General features: G+C 45.4%; 1 protein-coding gene across 3 annotated transcripts in view; it reads right to left on the reverse strand.

Moving 5' to 3' along the window:
* Positions 1-21,977, reverse strand: part of MCHR2 (melanin concentrating hormone receptor 2) — a 236,727-nt gene that overhangs the window by 20,674 nt on the left and 194,076 nt on the right. For all 3 annotated transcript variants that reach the window (XM_033939996.1, XM_033939994.1, XM_033939995.1), the window contains one exon: positions 14,680-14,874. In XM_033939996.1, coding sequence (XP_033795887.1) covers positions 14,680-14,874 — 195 coding nt within the window. The remainder of the gene's footprint in view (positions 1-14,679; positions 14,875-21,977) is intronic.

Below are 21,977 nucleotides of genomic sequence, written 5' to 3' on the forward strand. Positions count from 1 at the left end.
TGATTCGGTGTAGGATGGGCTGGAGAGGGCATCAATGGGAAGTCTACTAACTTGGAACATGAGGATATCACGGGCAAGACTTTACAGTAGATATCCTGCAAACAACAGGATGGTTGGATAGGCTGGAGTGAGCTCGGAAGCCAACTTCAGCGGTTGGAGCCTAGGACAATACCAACTGGACTTTAGTCTATGGCCCAGAAATATCAAGCGGAGATATGCCGTACAGTGAGAGACTCTTCTCCCTTGAAAAGAGGAGACTGCGAGGGGACATGATCGAAACATTCAAGATAATGAAGGGAACAGACTTAGTAGATACAGACAAGTTGTTCACCCTCTCCAATGTAGAGAGAACGAGAGGACACTCTCTAAAGTTGAAAGGGGATAGATTCCGTACGAACGTAAGGAAGTTCTTCTTCACCCAGAGAGTGGTGGAAAACTGGAATGCTCTTCCGGAGTCTGTCATAGGGGAAACTCCCTCAAGGGATTCAAGACAAAGTAGATACAGACAAGTTGTTCACCCTCTCCAATGTAGAGAGAACGAGAGGACACTCTCTAAAGTTGAAAGGGGATAGATTCCGTACGAACGTAAGGAAGTTCTTCTTCACCCAGAGAGTGGTGGAAAACTGGAATGCTCTTCCGGAGTCTGTCATAGGGGAAACTCCCTCAAGGGATTCAAGACAAAGTAGATACAGACAAGTTGTTCACCCTCTCCAATGTAGAGAGAACGAGAGGGCACTCTCTAAAGTTGAAAGGGGATAGATTCCGTACGAACGTAAGGAAGTTCTTCTTCACCCAGAGAGTGGTGGAAAACTGGAATGCTCTTCCGGAGTCTGTCATAGGGGAAACTCCCTCAAGGGATTCAAGACAAAGTAGATACAGACAAGTTGTTCACCCTCTCCAATGTAGAGAGAACGAGAGGACACTCTCTAAAGTTGAAAGGGGATAGATTCCGTACGAACATAAGGAAGTTTTTCTTCACCCAGAGAGTGGTGGAAAACTGGAATGCTCTTCCGGAGTCTGTCATAGGGGAAACTCCCTCAAGGGATTCAAGACAAAGTAGATACAGACAAGTTGTTCACCCTCTCCAATGTAGAGAGAACGAGAGGACACTCTCTAAAGTTGAAAGGGGATAGATTCCGTACGAACGTAAGGAAGTTTTTCTTCACCCAGAGAGTGGTGGAAAACTGGAATGCTCTTCCGGAGTCTGTCATAGGGGAAACTCCCTCAAGGGATTCAAGACAAAGTAGATACAGACAAGTTGTTCACCCTCTCCAATGTAGAGAGAACGAGAGGACACTCTCTAAAGTTGAAAGGGGATAGATTCCGTACGAACGTAAGGAAGTTCTTCTTCACCCAGAGAGTGGTGGAAAACTGGAATGCTCTTCCGGAGTCTGTCATAGGGGAAACTCCCTCAAGGGATTCAAGACAAAGTAGATACAGACAAGTTGTTCACCCTCTCCAATGTAGAGAGAACGAGAGGGCACTCTCTAAAGTTGAAAGGGGATAGATTCCGTACGAACGTAAGGAAGTTCTTCTTCACCCAGAGAGTGGTGGAAAACTGGAATGCTCTTCCGGAGTCTGTCATAGGGGAAACTCCCTCAAGGGATTCAAGACAAAGTAGATACAGACAAGTTGTTCACCCTCTCCAATGTAGAGAGAACGAGAGGACACTCTCTAAAGTTGAAAGGGGATAGATTCCGTACGAACGTAAGGAAGTTTTTCTTCACCCAGAGAGTGGTGGAAAACTGGAATGCTCTTCTGGAGTCTGTCATAGGGGAAACTCCCTCAAGGGATTCAAGACAAAGTAGATACAGACAAGTTGTTCACCCTCTCCAATGTAGAGAGAACGAGAGGACACTCTCTAAAGTTGAAAGGGGATAGATTCCGTACGAACGTAAGGAAGTTCTTCTTCACCCAGAGAGTGGTGGAAAACTGGAATGCTCTTCCGGAGTCTGTCATAGGGGAAACTCCCTCAAGGGATTCAAGACAAAGTAGATACAGACAAGTTGTTCACCCTCTCCAATGTAGAGAGAACGAGAGGGCACTCTCTAAAGTTGAAAGGGGATAGATTCCGTACGAACGTAAGGAAGTTCTTCTTCACCCAGAGAGTGGTGGAAAACTGGAATGCTCTTCCGGAGTCTGTCATAGGGGAAACTCCCTCAAGGGATTCAAGACAAAGTAGATACAGACAAGTTGTTCACCCTCTCCAATGTAGAGAGAACGAGAGGACACTCTCTAAAGTTGAAAGGGGATAGATTCCGTACGAACATAAGGAAGTTTTTCTTCACCCAGAGAGTGGTGGAAAACTGGAATGCTCTTCCGGAGTCTGTCATAGGGGAAACTCCCTCAAGGGATTCAAGACAAAGTAGATACAGACAAGTTGTTCACCCTCTCCAATGTAGAGAGAACGAGAGGACACTCTCTAAAGTTGAAAGGGGATAGATTCCGTACGAACGTAAGGAAGTTTTTCTTCACCCAGAGAGTGGTGGAAAACTGGAATGCTCTTCCGGAGTCTGTCATAGGGGAAACTCCCTCAAGGGATTCAAGACAAAGTAGATACAGACAAGTTGTTCACCCTCTCCAATGTAGAGAGAACGAGAGGACACTCTCTAAAGTTAAAAGGGGATAGATTCCGTACGAACATAAGGAAGTTTTTCTTCACCCAGAGAGTGGTGGAAAACTGGAATGCTCTTCCGGAGTCTGTCATAGGGGAAACTCCCTCAAGGGATTCAAGACAAAGTAGATACAGACAAGTTGTTCACCCTCTCCAATGTAGAGAGAACGAGAGGACACTCTCTAAAGTTAAAAGGGGATAGATTCCGTACGAACATAAGGAAGTTTTTCTTCACCCAGAGAGAGGTGGAAAACTGGAATGCTCTTCCGGAGTCTGTCATAGGGGAAACTCCCTCAAGGGATTCAAGACAAAGTAGATACAGACAAGTTGTTCACCCTCTCCAATGTAGAGAGAACGAGAGGACACTCTCTAAAGTTAAAAGGGGATAGATTCCGTACGAACATAAGGAAGTTTTTCTTCACCCAGAGAGTGGTGGAAAACTGGAATGCTCTTCCGGAGTCTGTCATAGGGGAAACTCCCTCAAGGGATTCAAGACAAAGTAGATACAGACAAGTTGTTCACCCTCTCCAATGTAGAGAGAACGAGAGGACACTCTCTAAAGTTGAAAGGGGATAGATTCCGTACGAACGTAAGGAAGTTTTTCTTCACCCAGAGAGTGGTGGAAAACTGGAATGCTCTTCCGGAGTCTGTCATAGGGGAAACTCCCTCAAGGGATTCAAGACAAAGTAGATACAGACAAGTTGTTCACCCTCTCCAATGTAGAGAGAACGAGAGGACACTCTCTAAAGTTGAAAGGGGATAGATTCCGTACGAACGTAAGGAAGTTCTTCTTCACCCAGAGAGTGGTGGAAAACTGGAATGCTCTTCCGGAGTCTGTCATAGGGGAAACTCCCTCAAGGGATTCAAGACAAAGTAGATACAGACAAGTTGTTCACCCTCTCCAATGTAGAGAGAACGAGAGGGCACTCTCTAAAGTTGAAAGGGGATAGATTCCGTACGAACGTAAGGAAGTTCTTCTTCACCCAGAGAGTGGTGGAAAACTGGAATGCTCTTCCGGAGTCTGTCATAGGGGAAACTCCCTCAAGGGATTCAAGACAAAGTAGATACAGACAAGTTGTTCACCCTCTCCAATGTAGAGAGAACGAGAGTACACTCTCTAAAGTTGAAAGGGGATAGATTCCGTACGAACATAAGGAAGTTTTTCTTCACCCAGAGAGTGGTGGAAAACTGGAATGCTCTTCCGGAGTCTGTCATAGGGGAAACTCCCTCAAGGGATTCAAGACAAAGTAGATACAGACAAGTTGTTCACCCTCTCCAATGTAGAGAGAACGAGAGGACACTCTCTAAAGTTGAAAGGGGATAGATTCCGTACGAACGTAAGGAAGTTTTTCTTCACCCAGAGAGTGGTGGAAAACTGGAATGCTCTTCCGGAGTCTGTCATAGGGGAAACTCCCTCAAGGGATTCAAGACAAAGTAGATACAGACAAGTTGTTCACCCTCTCCAATGTAGAGAGAACGAGAGGACACTCTCTAAAGTTGAAAGGGGATAGATTCCGTACGAACGTAAGGAAGTTCTTCTTCACCCAGAGAGTGGTGGAAAACTGGAATGCTCTTCCGGAGTCTGTCATAGGGGAAACTCCCTCAAGGGATTCAAGACAAAGTAGATACAGACAAGTTGTTCACCCTCTCCAATGTAGAGAGAACGAGAGGGCACTCTCTAAAGTTGAAAGGGGATAGATTCCGTACGAACGTAAGGAAGTTCTTCTTCACCCAGAGAGTGGTGGAAAACTGGAATGCTCTTCCGGAGTCTGTCATAGGGGAAACTCCCTCAAGGGATTCAAGACAAAGTAGATACAGACAAGTTGTTCACCCTCTCCAATGTAGAGAGAACGAGAGGACACTCTCTAAAGTTGAAAGGGGATAGATTCCGTACGAACGTAAGGAAGTTCTTCTTCACCCAGAGAGTGGTGGAAAACTGGAATGCTCTTCCGGAGTCTGTCATAGGGGAAACTCCCTCAAGGGATTCAAGACAAAGTAGATACAGACAAGTTGTTCACCCTCTCCAATGTAGAGAGAACGAGAGGGCACTCTCTAAAGTTGAAAGGGGATAGATTCCGTACGAACGTAAGGAAGTTCTTCTTCACCCAGAGAGTGGTGGAAAACTGGAATGCTCTTCCGGAGTCTGTCATAGGGGAAACTCCCTCAAGGGATTCAAGACAAAGTAGATACAGACAAGTTGTTCACCCTCTCCAATGTAGAGAGAACGAGAGGACACTCTCTAAAGTTGAAAGGGGATAGATTCCGTACGAACATAAGGAAGTTTTTCTTCACCCAGAGAGTGGTGGAAAACTGGAATGCTCTTCCGGAGTCTGTCATAGGGGAAACTCCCTCAAGGGATTCAAGACAAAGTAGATACAGACAAGTTGTTCACCCTCTCCAATGTAGAGAGAACGAGAGGACACTCTCTAAAGTTGAAAGGGGATAGATTCCGTACGAACGTAAGGAAGTTTTTCTTCACCCAGAGAGTGGTGGAAAACTGGAATGCTCTTCCGGAGTCTGTCATAGGGGAAACTCCCTCAAGGGATTCAAGACAAAGTAGATACAGACAAGTTGTTCACCCTCTCCAATGTAGAGAGAACGAGAGGACACTCTCTAAAGTTAAAAGGGGATAGATTCCGTACGAACATAAGGAAGTTTTTCTTCACCCAGAGAGTGGTGGAAAACTGGAATGCTCTTCCGGAGTCTGTCATAGGGGAAACTCCCTCAAGGGATTCAAGACAAAGTAGATACAGACAAGTTGTTCACCCTCTCCAATGTAGAGAGAACGAGAGGACACTCTCTAAAGTTAAAAGGGGATAGATTCCGTACGAACATAAGGAAGTTTTTCTTCACCCAGAGAGTGGTGGAAAACTGGAATGCTCTTCCGGAGTCTGTCATAGGGGAAACTCCCTCAAGGGATTCAAGACAAAGTAGATACAGACAAGTTGTTCACCCTCTCCAATGTAGAGAGAACGAGAGGACACTCTCTAAAGTTAAAAGGGGATAGATTCCGTACGAACATAAGGAAGTTTTTCTTCACCCAGAGAGTGGTGGAAAACTGGAATGCTCTTCCGGAGTCTGTCATAGGGGAAACTCCCTCAAGGGATTCAAGACAAAGTAGATACAGACAAGTTGTTCACCCTCTCCAATGTAGAGAGAACGAGAGGACACTCTCTAAAGTTGAAAGGGGATAGATTCCGTACGAACGTAAGGAAGTTTTTCTTCACCCAGAGAGTGGTGGAAAACTGGAATGCTCTTCCGGAGTCTGTCATAGGGGAAACTCCCTCAAGGGATTCAAGACAAAGTAGATACAGACAAGTTGTTCACCCTCTCCAATGTAGAGAGAACGAGAGGACACTCTCTAAAGTTGAAAGGGGATAGATTCCGTACGAACGTAAGGAAGTTCTTCTTCACCCAGAGAGTGGTGGAAAACTGGAATGCTCTTCCGGAGTCTGTCATAGGGGAAACTCCCTCAAGGGATTCAAGACAAAGTAGATACAGACAAGTTGTTCACCCTCTCCAATGTAGAGAGAACGAGAGGGCACTCTCTAAAGTTGAAAGGGGATAGATTCCGTACGAACGTAAGGAAGTTCTTCTTCACCCAGAGAGTGGTGGAAAACTGGAATGCTCTTCCGGAGTCTGTCATAGGGGAAACTCCCTCAAGGGATTCAAGACAAAGTAGATACAGACAAGTTGTTCACCCTCTCCAATGTAGAGAGAACGAGAGTACACTCTCTAAAGTTGAAAGGGGATAGATTCCGTACGAACATAAGGAAGTTTTTCTTCACCCAGAGAGTGGTGGAAAACTGGAATGCTCTTCCGGAGTCTGTCATAGGGGAAACTCCCTCAAGGGATTCAAGACAAAGTAGATACAGACAAGTTGTTCACCCTCTCCAATGTAGAGAGAACGAGAGGACACTCTCTAAAGTTGAAAGGGGATAGATTCCGTACGAACGTAAGGAAGTTTTTCTTCACCCAGAGAGTGGTGGAAAACTGGAATGCTCTTCCGGAGTCTGTCATAGGGGAAACTCCCTCAAGGGATTCAAGACAAAGTAGATACAGACAAGTTGTTCACCCTCTCCAATGTAGAGAGAACGAGAGGACACTCTCTAAAGTTGAAAGGGGATAGATTCCGTACGAACGTAAGGAAGTTCTTCTTCACCCAGAGAGTGGTGGAAAACTGGAATGCTCTTCCGGAGTCTGTCATAGGGGAAACTCCCTCAAGGGATTCAAGACAAAGTAGATACAGACAAGTTGTTCACCCTCTCCAATGTAGAGAGAACGAGAGGGCACTCTCTAAAGTTGAAAGGGGATAGATTCCGTACGAACGTAAGGAAGTTCTTCTTCACCCAGAGAGTGGTGGAAAACTGGAATGCTCTTCCGGAGTCTGTCATAGGGGAAACTCCCTCAAGGGATTCAAGACAAAGTAGATACAGACAAGTTGTTCACCCTCTCCAATGTAGAGAGAACGAGAGGACACTCTCTAAAGTTGAAAGGGGATAGATTCCGTACGAACATAAGGAAGTTTTTCTTCACCCAGAGAGTGGTGGAAAACTGGAATGCTCTTCCGGAGTCTGTCATAGGGGAAACTCCCTCAAGGGATTCAAGACAAAGTAGATACAGACAAGTTGTTCACCCTCTCCAATGTAGAGAGAACGAGAGGACACTCTCTAAAGTTGAAAGGGGATAGATTCCGTACGAACGTAAGGAAGTTTTTCTTCACCCAGAGAGTGGTGGAAAACTGGAATGCTCTTCCGGAGTCTGTCATAGGGGAAACTCCCTCAAGGGATTCAAGACAAAGTAGATACAGACAAGTTGTTCACCCTCTCCAATGTAGAGAGAACGAGAGGACACTCTCTAAAGTTGAAAGGGGATAGATTCCGTACGAACGTAAGGAAGTTTTTCTTCACCCAGAGAGTGGTGGAAAACTGGAATGCTCTTCCGGAGTCTGTCATAGGGGAAACTCCCTCAAGGGATTCAAGACAAAGTAGATACAGACAAGTTGTTCACCCTCTCCAATGTAGAGAGAACGAGAGGACACTCTCTAAAGTTAAAAGGGGATAGATTCCGTACGAACATAAGGAAGTTTTTCTTCACCCAGAGAGTGGTGGAAAACTGGAATGCTCTTCCGGAGTCTGTCATAGGGGAAACTCCCTCAAGGGATTCAAGACAAAGTAGATACAGACAAGTTGTTCACCCTCTCCAATGTAGAGAGAACGAGAGGACACTCTCTAAAGTTAAAAGGGGATAGATTCCGTACGAACATAAGGAAGTTTTTCTTCACCCAGAGAGTGGTGGAAAACTGGAATGCTCTTCCGGAGTCTGTCATAGGGGAAACTCCCTCAAGGGATTCAAGACAAAGTAGATACAGACAAGTTGTTCACCCTCTCCAATGTAGAGAGAACGAGAGGACACTCTCTAAAGTTAAAAGGGGATAGATTCCGTACGAACATAAGGAAGTTTTTCTTCACCCAGAGAGTGGTGGAAAACTGGAATGCTCTTCCGGAGTCTGTCATAGGGGAAACTCCCTCAAGGGATTCAAGACAAAGTAGATACAGACAAGTTGTTCACCCTCTCCAATGTAGAGAGAACGAGAGGACACTCTCTAAAGTTGAAAGGGGATAGATTCCGTACGAACATAAGGAAGTTTTTCTTCACCCAGAGAGTGGTGGAAAACTGGAATGCTCTTCCGGAGTCTGTCATAGGGGAAACTCCCTCAAGGGATTCAAGACAAAGTAGATACAGACAAGTTGTTCACCCTCTCCAATGTAGAGAGAACGAGAGGACACTCTCTAAAGTTAAAAGGGGATAGATTCCGTACGAACATAAGGAAGTTTTTCTTCACCCAGAGAGTGGTGGAAAACTGGAATGCTCTTCCGGAGTCTGTCATAGGGGAAACTCCCTCAAGGGATTCAAGACAAAGTAGATACAGACAAGTTGTTCACCCTCTCCAATGTAGAGAGAACGAGAGGACACTCTCTAAAGTTGAAAGGGGATAGATTCCGTACGAACATAAGGAAGTTTTTCTTCACCCAGAGAGTGGTGGAAAACTGGAATGCTCTTCCGGAGTCTGTCATAGGGGAAACTCCCTCAAGGGATTCAAGACAAAGTAGATACAGACAAGTTGTTCACCCTCTCCAATGTAGAGAGAACGAGAGGACACTCTCTAAAGTTAAAAGGGGATAGATTCCGTACGAACATAAGGAAGTTTTTCTTCACCCAGAGAGTGGTGGAAAACTGGAATGCTCTTCCGGAGTCTGTCATAGGGGAAACTCCCTCAAGGGATTCAAGACAAAGTAGATACAGACAAGTTGTTCACCCTCTCCAATGTAGAGAGAACGAGAGGACACTCTCTAAAGTTAAAAGGGGATAGATTCCGTACGAACATAAGGAAGTTTTTCTTCACCCAGAGAGTGGTGGAAAACTGGAATGCTCTTCCGGAGTCTGTCATAGGGGAAACTCCCTCAAGGGATTCAAGACAAAATAGATACAGACAAGTTGTTCACCCTCTCCAATGTAGAGAGAACGAGAGGACACTCTCTAAAGTTAAAAGGGGAGAGATTCCGTACAAACATAAGGAAGTTTTTCTTCACCCAGAGAGTTATAGAAAACTGGAACGCTTTTCCGGAGGCTGTTATAGGGGAAAACACACTCCAGGGATTCAAGACAAAGATAGACAAGTTCCTGCGGAACCAGAACGTACACTGGTCTTTGACCTAAGGGCCACTGCGGGAGCGGACTGCTGGGCACGATGGACCACTGGTCTGATCCAGCAGTGGCAATTCTTATCCTGAGTAGAGTAGAACGGGTACAAATGGATTGATTTTTCGCTCCGTCAAAAATTGCAAAGACTAGGGGACACTCGATGAAGTTACTAGGAAATACTCTTAAAACCAATAGGAGGAAAAAAATTTTCACTCAGAGAATAGTTAAGCTCTGGAACGTGTTGCCAGAGGATGTGGTAAGAGTAGATAGCGTAGCTGGTTTTAAGAAAGGTTTGAACAAGTTCCTGGAGGAAAAGTCTATACACTGCGGTTGAGACAGACATGGGGGAAGCCACTGCTTGCCCTGGATCGGTAACATGGAATGTTGCTACTCCTTGGGTTTTAGCCAGGTACTAGGGACCTGGATTGGCCACCGTGAGAACGGGCTACTGGGCTTGATTGACATTGGTCTGACCCAGTAAGGCTATTCTTATGTTCTTAATCATGTATTTCTAATGAGAATAACTAATGGGCAGACTGGATGGACCATTCAGGTCTTTATGTGCCGTCATTTACTATGTTATGTGAAGTTCACTGCAGTGTCCCCTAAGAAGCCCCACTGCTCTACCTGGATGTCTGTATTGTCAGTCTACTAAAAGTGTTAGACCCTCCTACATCCCAATGGCTTATTATTTTGTGTGCTTTTTGGTTGTACTTTTTTTTTTTTTTTCCCCCCAAAAAAATGGTTCCAAAAGACAAACACACTGAGGTCAAGGAAATGACCATTTTTGAAACAAGAAGACAGACTTTTTTTTCTGTTTCAAAAATGGTCACGTTTGCTACTGGATTTTTGTGCGTGCTCTGCAAAACGTCCAAACTCGGATTTGGACATCAAATCGAAAATGCCCCTCCACATATTTTATGAGCATGAATGGATGTTTTTCAAAGATGCTCTTGTTATTCCAAATTGAGCATTTCTAATGGGGGTCGTAGTCTATTTGCCACCTCTGACTACAGGTATCCGCTATAATAAAACCCTGCGTCTGTGATCCGTGCTACACATGCGCGGTGGAAGGAGCCGGCGGTGCTTTCCCCATTGCCCTCCCTCAGTGACTCCCCCCTCCCCCCCTCGAGGCCAGCAGCGTGTCGGATTTTAAGAACAGATGGGATGCTCATGTCGGATCTCTAGGAGGGAAAGGTCATCAGAGAGTGATTAAATAGGGGGGGTGGGTCAGCGGTGTGGGCAGACTCGATGGGCCTCGGCCTTTTTCTGCCGTCACTTTCTATGTTTCTATGTTTCTATTCCATCTAACACAGCGGTCTCAAACTCACAGCCCATGGGCCGCATTCGGCCCCCCAGGTACCATTCTGCGGCCCGTGTTACCTGATTATATTATTGATCACTTTAAAGTTACTGACAGAAACGTTTTTCTCAGCATTTTAGATTATTTACATTTCCTACTGTAAAAGGTTGCATATACAAAAATTTTTCACATTGAATTTTATCTTTTCAAGCTGGATCATGGGATAAACCCTTTTCTGTCCCGATACAAACGCCAACTCCTAACTTTCCTTTAGAAAACTGGTAAAGACCTACTCATTTGACAAATTCTTCTGAATGTGATTATACACTTCCCCCCCCTCCGCATTCGCGAATTTCGTATCTACAGATTCGGTTATTCGCGATTTTTGACCAAAAAATAAATTTTAATTTTTCAGGCTTTTTTTTAGCCCTGTAAGCCCCCTCCCCCCCCTTAAACCTTACCTGGTGGTCTAGCGGGTATTCAGGCAGGAGCGATCTTCCCACGCTCCTGCCCCGTGCAGATCGCTCACAGGAAATGGCTCGAGAGACTACGGGAGCTCAAGGCAGCCATTTCCTGTGAGCGATCTGCACGGGGCAGGAGCGTGGGAAGATCGCTCCTGCCTGAAAACCCGCTAGACCATCAGGTAAGGCTTAAGGGGGGGGGGGGGCTTACAGGGCTAAAAATAGCCGGGGGAAGCGAGGAATAAGGGCCGAACCGGCCTGAATATTATTCACGGTTTTTCCATATTTGCGGGCCAGCTGTGCCCCTAACTCCTGCGAATATGCAGGGGGAAGTGTAATACACTGTGGGGTCCTTTTCTTAAGGTGCGCTAACCGATTTAGCACATGCTACAGATTAGCGTGTGCTAAATGCTAAGGCGCATATAGAATATAATGGATGCCTTAGCATTTAGCGCGCGCTAAATCCGTTAGCGCGCCTTAATAAGAGGACCCCTGTGCTTGTACAGTCTCTTGATTGTTGCTAACCGTGTTGAACTGAGAGGTCACTGCGGTTTATAAGTGAATTTGTTATGTTATTTTGCTAATAACAATTTTTATTCAATATCTTACACATTTTTAAGATGCCCTCAATTGGGGACCACAATTATTTTATAATTTGCTATTGAGAACCATAGGATTTTTTTGGTAATCGACTTTTTTGTTAAGCTGGTTCTGTCCTGATGTTGAATGGAGTATAATGTACGAGTATGCTTGTTACTAGGGAATGACACGGGGACAAATCTGTCACCATCTTGGTAGGAACTCAATTTCCCCATCCCATTCCCACAAGTTTTGTCACTGTCCCTGCCCCATTCCTGTAAGCTCTGCCTTGACCGCACAAGCCTTGAACATTTACAATTTTAAAGTGTTTGAGGCTTGTGCAGATGAGGACGGAGCTTAGGCATTGGTGGAATGAGGCATTATGACATCACAATCTGAGCTCTAGAATGTTGCCACTTAGGATTTTAAAGGGTTTGAGGCTTGTGCAGATGAGGACGGAGCTTAGGCATTGGTGGAATGAGGCATTATGACATCACAATCTGAGCTCTAGAATGTTGCCAGTTAGGATTTTAAAGGGTTTGAGGCTTGTGCAGATGAGGATGGAGCTTGCAGGAATGGGGCAGGGAGAGGAAAAGAACTCACCAGGATGGGAAAATGAGTTTTCACCGAGACGGGAAAAAATTTGTCCCCTTGTCATTCTCTATTCACTACCTTCTTAGCACCACTCTAGTGCCACCCAGAGGCTATTAAGAACTAGTACACTTCTCCTCTGTATTCGCGATTTCAGCAATTGCGGTTTCGATTATTCACGGTTTATAGCTTGATGACTCCTTCCCCCCAAATGACGTCAGTTTGCATAGAGAAATCGCCGATTCCCAGCACTTTTTTTCACCGTGTTTTGCCTCTCCTTCAGAAAAAGGCCAGGTCTCCCACCATGTTATTCGCGGTTTCACCATATCCTCTATGGTTTTAAATAGAAAACAGCGAATAACATGAAAAAGTTATTTGCGGGTTTTTTTGTATTTGCGGTTCTGTTAATCCCCTATCACAGCGAATACGGAAGGAGAAGTGTGTCCTGGGTCAGACCAAAGATCCATCAAGCACAGTAACCTGTTTTCAACAGAGGACAATCCAGGTCACCTGGGTCCCTAAAACTGGTTGGATTCCATGATGCGGTGTGCTCTCTCTATAGCTCTGTGGGAGCTCGAGAACACATGGGTATTATACATCAGGAAGAAATGATTACCTTTGTTTTGAGTGCTGTATTTTTGTGCTGCTAAACTAGAGGCTGGGACTGTTTAAATGTGAAGAAGTTCTGAGCAAGTCGAAGGTGAAATGCTTCCTTCAGTCTGAATCTTTCAAATGTAATCAGATTCTTTTGAATAATATTGAATGACTTAACAAGGTGAGGACTTGTAATCTATCCAGAATGATTGAAAACCAAAGAGAAAAGCAACAAAAGCAGACCTGGATAAGTGGTCAAGCTTCACATTGGCAGGTGCAATATATCCTTAGCGATGCAGAACAGACAAACTGGTCAAGCTGGCTGGGCTGATCAGTCTTTATCTGCCACTCTCTACCGTGTCGCTGCGGTCATAATCAGTCACGACACAGGCTACAACTGAGGTATGAAGATTACATTTTATTTCACATCGTTTACTTACCAAAGAAAATCGTCGGGCATCTGTTAAATCAATAGCACAATTCTCCAGACCACCTTTGAATTTGATCAGGGGTTTCCTCCACAGCCCCTTTAACGAGGGGTCGTTGAAAAATTCTCAGCCCAAGGAAGAAGAGAATGATGTGGAAACATGAAACTTACAAGTTATTCCATACTTTTCTTAAGTGTCAAGAAAAGTGTGGAATAACTTGTAAGTTTCATGTAGAGAATGACACGGGGAAAAAAATTTGTCCCTGTCACCACCCCGTCCCCGCGACCACTGTCCCTGTCACCGCCTCGTTCCCGCGACCACTGTCCCCACAGCATCCATACAAGCCTCAGTTCCGGCTGCTGTTTAGTTGGCAGGGCTTTGTTTTTAAATTTCTATCAACACAACTAATATACTACTTTATCCTAAAGCAAAAAATAAAATAAATATAAATTTTTTTTTCCATCTTTGTTGTCTGGTTTCTGCTTTTCTCATCTTTTCATTCAATTCCTTTCATCCACTGTCTGTCTTCTCTCTGCGTCTTCCATTTGCTCTGTTACTGTGCCTCTCCCTTCACCACCCCCAATTGGTCTGACACCCATCTCCTTCCTTCCGCTCCCCCCATAGTCTGGCATCTCTGTCTTCTTCTCTTCCAGCGTCTTCTCCCCACTCTGTCTTCTACATTTCCCTTCAGCGTCTTCTCCCCACTCTCTGTTCCCCATTTCCCTTCAGCGTCTTCTCCCCACTATCTATTCCCCATTTCCTTTCAGTCTTTTTCTAATACTCCTAATGTTCCTCTATACCCCCTTCAGCGTCAGAGTATGTTTGGAATTGATTGAACTATCTTTTCTGTTCCACAACCTTCTGCATTGTAAGGTACAGCTTTCCCTCCCTTGCCCCAAGACAGTTACATATGGAAATGATTCCTTCACATTATGTAAGAAAAGATAACACAAACAACCTCATTGTTCTCAGAAGGCACCTGCTGTGATCTCTGACACTTTCCTCCACCACCCTTCCCTCTCGCTACCTCACCGCCCCATCGGCACCCCTCGCGCAGCTTTCTCCCTCCTTCCTACCTACCCAAATCTATCTATTTCCCTCCCTCCCCCTTACCTTCGCAGCACGTTTTAAGTAACTTGTTCAAAGCCGTCGGAGCCTGCGCACCGCTCCATGGGGCGGTGGATGGCCTTGTCCCCATACCCGCAGTGAGTCCTTCCCCCCCCCCCCACATCGTTTTGGCGGGTTACCTGCGGCTAGCCGCGGGTAACAGCCACCATGTCATTCTCTAGTTTCATTTTCTTCTTGGTTGGGTTGAGAACATTTTCAGTGGCCCCTCATATTGTGATGTCATAATGTTATGACTGAGATATGAAGATATCATTTTATTTCACATTGCTTACTTACCAAAGAACATCGCTAGGCGTCGTTAAATCAAAAGCACAACTGTCCAGACCATCTTTGAATTTGATGACTTTTGAGTAGACCCACACGGGAAATACGAGAATAAACGAAACTGCCCAAAGGCATAAATTGACTCGGATGGTCTTAGATTTCGTTCTTAAGCTTGTCAATCGAAATGGCTGGACAAGAGCCAGGTACCTATAAAACCGATTGAAAATCATTGAAAACAATGGAAGCTTCAGTTGCTATTTACACGTCTACAGCACCTTTGAGAAAACAAAGCAATATTTTTGAAAGGTGACGAATAGTGCAGGCGGTGCGTAAACCGATACCTGCTCTGTACTGGACTGCTAATCATCTCATTATCGGAGCACCATTAACCCTGATGATTCCGAACAGTCTGCAAGAGCAACTATGATTTATTCAGACTGCAAGTCAGCGTTTTATTGATTCAATAGAAATATTGCTCTATGAAAATATGATAGCCAACTATTGAACCTTCAGGGCTTGTTCACCAGATGGTACACGGAACCACTTAGTGCTATATATGTAGATTTTGGGCTCCTTTTACGAAGCCGTGTTAGAGGTTTAACGCGCATAATAGCGTGCGCTAATTTGCCGACTGCGCTAGTCGCTACCACCTCCTCTCGAGCAGGCGGTAGTTTTTCGGCTAGCGCGGGGGTTAGCACGCGCTAAAAAGGTACGTGCGATAAAACCGCCAACGCGGCTTCGTAAAAGGAGCCCTAAATTAGTCATGGAAAGGCACTTGAAACATCCTGTAGAACTGTACTTCTGTAAGTTGTCAGTTTTCAACAAAATTCAAAAGCTGCATTACTCAGTGATTGCTACAGGAGAACCCATCAGATCGTTAGTTGACCTAGCTTTCATTTAGAGCTGCGCTTTGGGCAAACCTCAACTATGTCGCAGCTTTACTGGCTTACAGCTAACCCTTTAGCTATAGCGCTGCGTCTTTGTTAATCAATGTCACTTTGCAAGTTGAACGCGTGAAACCAGCTTCTTTGAAAGGTGTTGAAATGAAAAGATCATTCGGGGTTATCTGCTAAAGCGAGTGACAGAATGAAACCCAGAAAGAAGTAAGTTAACACAAATCCTACAGGTTACCAACAGGGCTGCAGGTCAAAAGCGCGCCGGGACAAAGGCGCGAGCAGACAACTGAGCGCAGCGTGGAGGTGTGCGCCGACGAAAAAGACTGTTTTTAGGGGCTACGACGGGGGGTGCGGGGGGAAACCCCCCCACTTTACTTTATACAGATCGTGCCGTGTTGTGGGGGCGTTGTGGAGGGTTTGGGGGGTTGTAACCCCCCCCACATTTTACTGAAAACTTAACTTTTTCCCTGTTTTTAGGGAAAAAGTTACATTTCCACTAAAATGTGGGGAGTTACAACCCCCCACAATGCCGCCGCAATCTGTATTAAGTAAAGTGGGGGGCTCCCCAACAAAAACCCCCGTCGCAGCCCCTAAAAACAGTCTTTTTCTTTGGCGCGCGTCTCCGTCTTGCGCTTAGTTGTCGGCGTGCGCCTTTGTCTTCTGCGTTACTGTCTATGAACCGCAATAGGCTATTTTTATTTCTCTTAAGGATGGATTAGGTAAGAGAAGCTTTTTTTTTTTTTTAATCATCTTTATTGAACAAAAATGAACAACATATGGCAATACACAAGCGAATCGAACAAGTACTGAACATGAAAAGTCGTAAAGCAGGAAAGACAATTTTGTAATTTTTCCCCCATCCCCAGGTAAGAGAAGCTTTTAATTACCATGTGTAACCTCAGCCTCCATGGGGAATGTCATTTTCTAAAGAATTTCCATGATTAAACTGGAATTCATCCAAGGAAAAGCCCTTCTGTAAAAATTGTAGCCCCTTTGCCGCAATGTTCCCCATTGAAATTTGGGGCTGGTGGCAGTGCATAATAACGGGGTGGGGGGCGGTCCGCCCCAGGTGCCAGCACCCCTCCTCTCCACCCCTGCCTCTTCCCCCTCACCACACAAACGCCCCCTTCCCCCGCACCTCTAGTTGAAGTTGTTGGTCGCAACGCTCAACGACGTGCTCCTCATGACCCCGTTGGCTCTTCCACTGATGTCACTTCCAGGTGCCTTGCATAGGAAGTGACGTCAGAGGGAGAGCCAATGGAGTCACGAAGGTACACAGTTGACCGCCGCAAGCAACAAATTCAGTGCTACGGGGGAAGAAATGGGGGGGGGGCATGAGCAGCAGGGGAGAGCAAGAAAGGAGTAGGGGGTGCGGAGATGAGGGTGGGGGAGGGGAGCCACCGCCCTGGGCGCCTCTCATCCTCGATACACCACTGGCCGGTGGAGACCATGGGTAGGTCCGTGGCCATGTGATTTGCACTCGCTTCCTAATACAGTGCTCCCTCGAGATTCGCGGGGGTTCTGTTCCAGGAACCCCCGCGAATCTCAAATAAACCGCGAATACGCCTGAAGAGCGCAGCGGGAGAGGACAGCAGGAGAGCAGCCGGAGCACAGCGAGTGCAGGAAATCACTCGCAGTTCGCTCCGACCGCCTCTTCCTGCACGAAGTCGGGCCTTAGCTTTCACCACTGTGCCAACCACTCCCCACCCTTAAAGTCTATGTATATTCAGATGCAATTCATTACAAAAGAAAAGAAATCACAGGTGTTTAGACTCCTGAGAGTACGGTGATTAATCTGATAACAGACCAAACTGAGAATGTTTTCTGTTCACATCCTGGGCATGGATGTGTTAGTTTAGTGGAAATGAGTGTAAAAGGAGAGATCAAATGCATTAATCTCATGATAGCACTGCTAGGGATCAAGGTTGACTACCACTTGAAGTTGACTAGTGATAATGTGAAACCAGGAACTAGACAGAGCAGAAACGACTGGAGATTGCTGCTATCAACCCAGTAGACACCAGGAAAATCCCTGATAGGAGACAAGAATGAGACTGGAAGGATAGGAAGTTGAGTGCTAATGTTTGGGGGGGTCAAAGGTGCAATTAGGATCCGGTGTTTCCCTCGCAGCCCCTTTATGAGGGGGCCACTGAAAAGTTCTCAGCCCAACCAAGAAGAGAATGATGTGGAACCATTAAAGTTAGAAACATAGAAACATAGAAAAAGACGGCAGAAAAGGGCTATAGCCCACCAAGTCTGCCCATTCCAAATACCCGCCCTCTGGTTTCACTCCCCTAGGGATCCCATGTGAATATCCCATTTTCTCTTAAAGTCCAACACGCTGTTGGCCTCAATCACCTGCAGTGGGAGTTTGTTCCAATGATCCACTACTCTTTCAATGCAGAAGTATTTTCTGGAGTCGCTATGGAACTTCCCTCCCCTGATTTTCAGCGGATGCCCCCTGATGGTTGAGGGTCCCATGAGGTAGAAGATATCTTCTTCCAACTCGATACGGCCCATGATGTACTTAAACATTTCAATCATATCACCCCTCTCTCTCCGTTCCTCAAGTGAGTACAGCCTCAGTTTATTCAGTCTTTCTTCATACGTGAGATCCTTGAGCCCCAAGACCATCTTAGTGGCCATTCGCTGAACTGACTCGATTCTCAGCACGTCCTTCCGGTAGTGTGGCCTCCAGAATTGAACGCAATACTCCAAGTGAAGCCTCACCATGGACCTGTACAGCGGCATCATAACTTCAGGTCTCCTGCTGACAAAACCTCTATGGATACAACTCATCATTTGCCTTGCCTTGGAGGTAGCTTTCTCCACTTGATTTGCAACCTTCATGTCCTCACTAATGATCACCCCTAGATCACGTTCCGTCGTGGTCCTGGCCAAGGTCTCACCATTTAGTATGTAAGTTCTGTGCGGGTTTCTCTTACCCAGGTGCATTACCTTACACTTTTTTTATTTATTATTTATTTATAGAATTTTACAGTATTACCAAGCATATACATCTTGTACAGTAAAGTGAGATCAAACAACATACTGAACTAAATTTCCAAAATTAAGATATACCACAATCATAATTCCGTTGAAAATAAAAATAGATAAATAAAGTAATAATGATCTAGCTGATCACACACTAGTCCTCCATGTATTGGATCCAAGATTTAAAGAGTAGGACAAATATAAATCTAATTAATTAAAAGAAAATCCATGTCTTACTACAGTGCGGGGAGCTAACCTTCCATGGGCGCTGTTATTCCTTTTTCAAGACGTTTCGCTGAGAGAAAACTAATCAGTTGAGACGGTTCTGTAAAAATATACTTCAATGATAAATATCTAACCACACATTTACATGGATATCTCAGAAAGAAAATACCCCCTATTTGAGTCACTCCAGGTTTTAGAAGTAGAAATTCTTTCCTTCTTTTTTGAGTCTCTCTGGAGACATCGGGGAAAATCTGAATATGATGTCCCAGGAAGTCTTTGGACCTATTTTTAAAGAAAAGTTTTAATATCCAATCCTTGTCTGGAGCCAAAGCAACAGACAACAAGAGAGTGGCTGGAACAGCCAATTCTCTATCCGATTGTTCCAGTATTGCGGAAATGTCCAATGATCTCTCCCGGGGTTCCTCAATTTTTCCTTCTTTTTTGGATTGGGGCTTGGCAGGAAGGTAATACACTCTTGTAAGAGGAGGTAAGGAGCTTTCAGGAATTTCCAATATTTCCATAAAATACCTTTTCACCATTTCTCTAGGAGAAGTTGACAAGATCTTTGGAAAATTTATAAATCTCAAATTATTAATTCGACCATTATTCTCCTGAGCTTCCAACTTCCTCCTGAGTATTATATTATCTTTAACCAACAAATCTTGATTTTGTTTCAAAAACATTAGCTCCTTACTTATTTTGTGATTCTATTTTTAGTTGAGAAATATCCTGCTTTAAGACATTTATTTCTTCTTTTTGTTCTTTTAATTCTTTGTCCAAACTTTTTATTTGAGGATTTAAAGAATTCCCCAAATTCACTACCAAGTCCTATAATGCATCAAGTGTGACTTTAGGGGGTTTTGTAGGTGAAAAAAGTTGTAATGTTGTAGTATCTAAATGTTCTGAAATTAGCTTTACCTCAGTGGCGTCTTGTATTCCCCCAGCCTCTGTTGTCCCGGTCGCAAGTCCTTGCAGAGAGAGCATGTCACTCTGCGTTGTTGTATTCGGCAAGCCCTCCATGCTAGCCTCTGGGAACGAAGAAGAAGCTACCTCCTCGGGTGCATTCTGGTCCCGTGCAGAGCTAGCGGCTTGCGGCGTCGGTTGAAGGGGTGGCGTCCTGACGTCGGGGCTGAGAGTGACATCGAGCCCAGGGGATCCCACCACCGCGCTACTCTCCGGCGGCGTCCCCAGCGAGCTGGCACCCGACTCTTCTTGCTCCCGTTGTAGGTGTCGGAGAAAATCATCAATGGTAACCGCTGGAGTTAAGGGTCGCCGGGAGGCTCCTCCGACGTTCCTTCCCCGTCTTTTCGGCATAGTTAGAGGAAACTTTCGACGGCGTCCTCACTGCAGCAGACATGCAGCGACCATCTTGGATCCAGCTACAGGGAGCAGAATCCGACCAGGGTCTATATACAACAAGTTTTGAAGTTACCAGCAAGTTGACTCCCGGACTCCTTGTGGCTCCAAAGGGGCACTCAAGGGGCCTTGCGTGCCCCTTAGGGCACGCCCCTTCAGCCACGCCCTGCGGCCGCAACCGCGGCAGCTTTTTACGATGTTGGAGACGGACCCAATGACGTCAGGGGTCCGTCTCTATGGATGCCTGTCGGCATTGGCTGACAGGGAAAGAAGCCGCTGTTGCTGGAAGCTGAGACCACCAACGAGTCTCCTCACTGCTATCCTCCAGGTCCGGTAACTGCTCCCCTACCTTACACTTTTTAGCACTGAAGCCTAGTTGCCATGTTGCCGACCACTGTTCAAGCAGTAGTAGATCTTGCGTCATATTATCAGGCAAAATGCTTTTACCTACTATGTTGCAAAGTTTGGCGTCGTCGGCGAACATTGATACCTTTCCTCTAAGTCCTTGGGTCATATCTTTTATGAATAAGTTGAATAGAATCGGGCCCAAGACCGAGCCTTGCGGCACTCCACTGATCACGCCTGACGTTTTGGATGGGGTACCGTTTACCACCACCCTCTGAAGTCTACCACTCAGCCAATCCTCAACCCATGTAGTTAGTGTTCCCTAACCCTATTGATTTCAGTTTGTTCAATAACCATCGGTGTGGGACGCTATCAAAAGCTTTACTAAAGTCCAAATATACCACATCCAGTGACTCTCCGGCATCTAACTGTCTAGTAACTCAGTCAAAAAAACTAATCAGATTAGATTGGCAGGATCTGCCCTGGGTGAATCCGTGCTGGTGGGGATCATGTAGGTTTTCCTCATCTAGGATTATGTCGAGATGTCATTTGATCAGTGTTTCCATGAGCTTGCACACTATAGACGTGAGACTCACTGGTCTGTAGTTTGCTGCCTCTGTCCTGCATCCCTTTTTGTGGAGTGGGATAATGTTGGCGGTTTTCCAGTCCAAGGGGACTCTTCCTGTGCGTAGGGAGAGATTGAAAAGAACAGATAATGGTTCTGTCAGGACTTCACTCAATTCTCTTAGCACTCCTGGATGTAGGTTGTCTGGTCCCATGGCTTTATCTACTTTGAGTCTTGATAGTTCGTAGTAGATGCTACTGGGTGTAAACTCGAAATCTTGAAACGGGTCCTTCTGGCTGTCTCCCGTCTGAAGCTGTGGACCAGCTCCTGGTGCTTCACAGGTGAAGACTGAGCAGAAGTATTCGTTTAGTAATTCTGCCTTGGCAGAATCTGATTCTACAAGGCTACCGTCTGATTTCTTCAGGCATTCTATCCCGTCTTTATTTCTTTTCCTGTGACTAATATAGCTGAAGAAGGATTTATCTCCTTTTTTAATGTTCCGTGCTAGATCTTCTTCCATTTGGAGTTTGGCCTCTCTGACTGCTATTTTGACAGCTCTAGATCTGTCTAGATAGTCTTCTTTCGCCTCTCGTTTTCCTAGATGCTTGTAGACGATAAATGCTTCTTTTTTCTTTTTAATGAGGTCAAAAATTTTTGCACTGAACCATTGGGGTCTTTTGTTCTCCTGTGTTTACTTATTGTTCTTGTGTAGCGGTTTGTTGCTTCGTGTAGGGTGGACTTCAGAGTCGACCACATATCCTCCACATTGTTAGGTAGTGCTTGTTTATGTAATTCCTGACGGACAAAATCTCCCATACGGTCAAAGTCTGCGCCTCTAAAATTGAGAACCCTAGTTGCTATGTTTGACCTTGAGAAACCTTTCTTGAGGTTAAGCCATACCATATTATGGTCGCTGGAGGCCAGTGTAT

The sequence above is a fragment of the Geotrypetes seraphini genome, chromosome 3 (genome assembly GCF_902459505.1).
Source record: "Geotrypetes seraphini chromosome 3, aGeoSer1.1, whole genome shotgun sequence".
Lineage (NCBI taxonomy): Eukaryota > Metazoa > Chordata > Amphibia > Gymnophiona > Dermophiidae > Geotrypetes > Geotrypetes seraphini.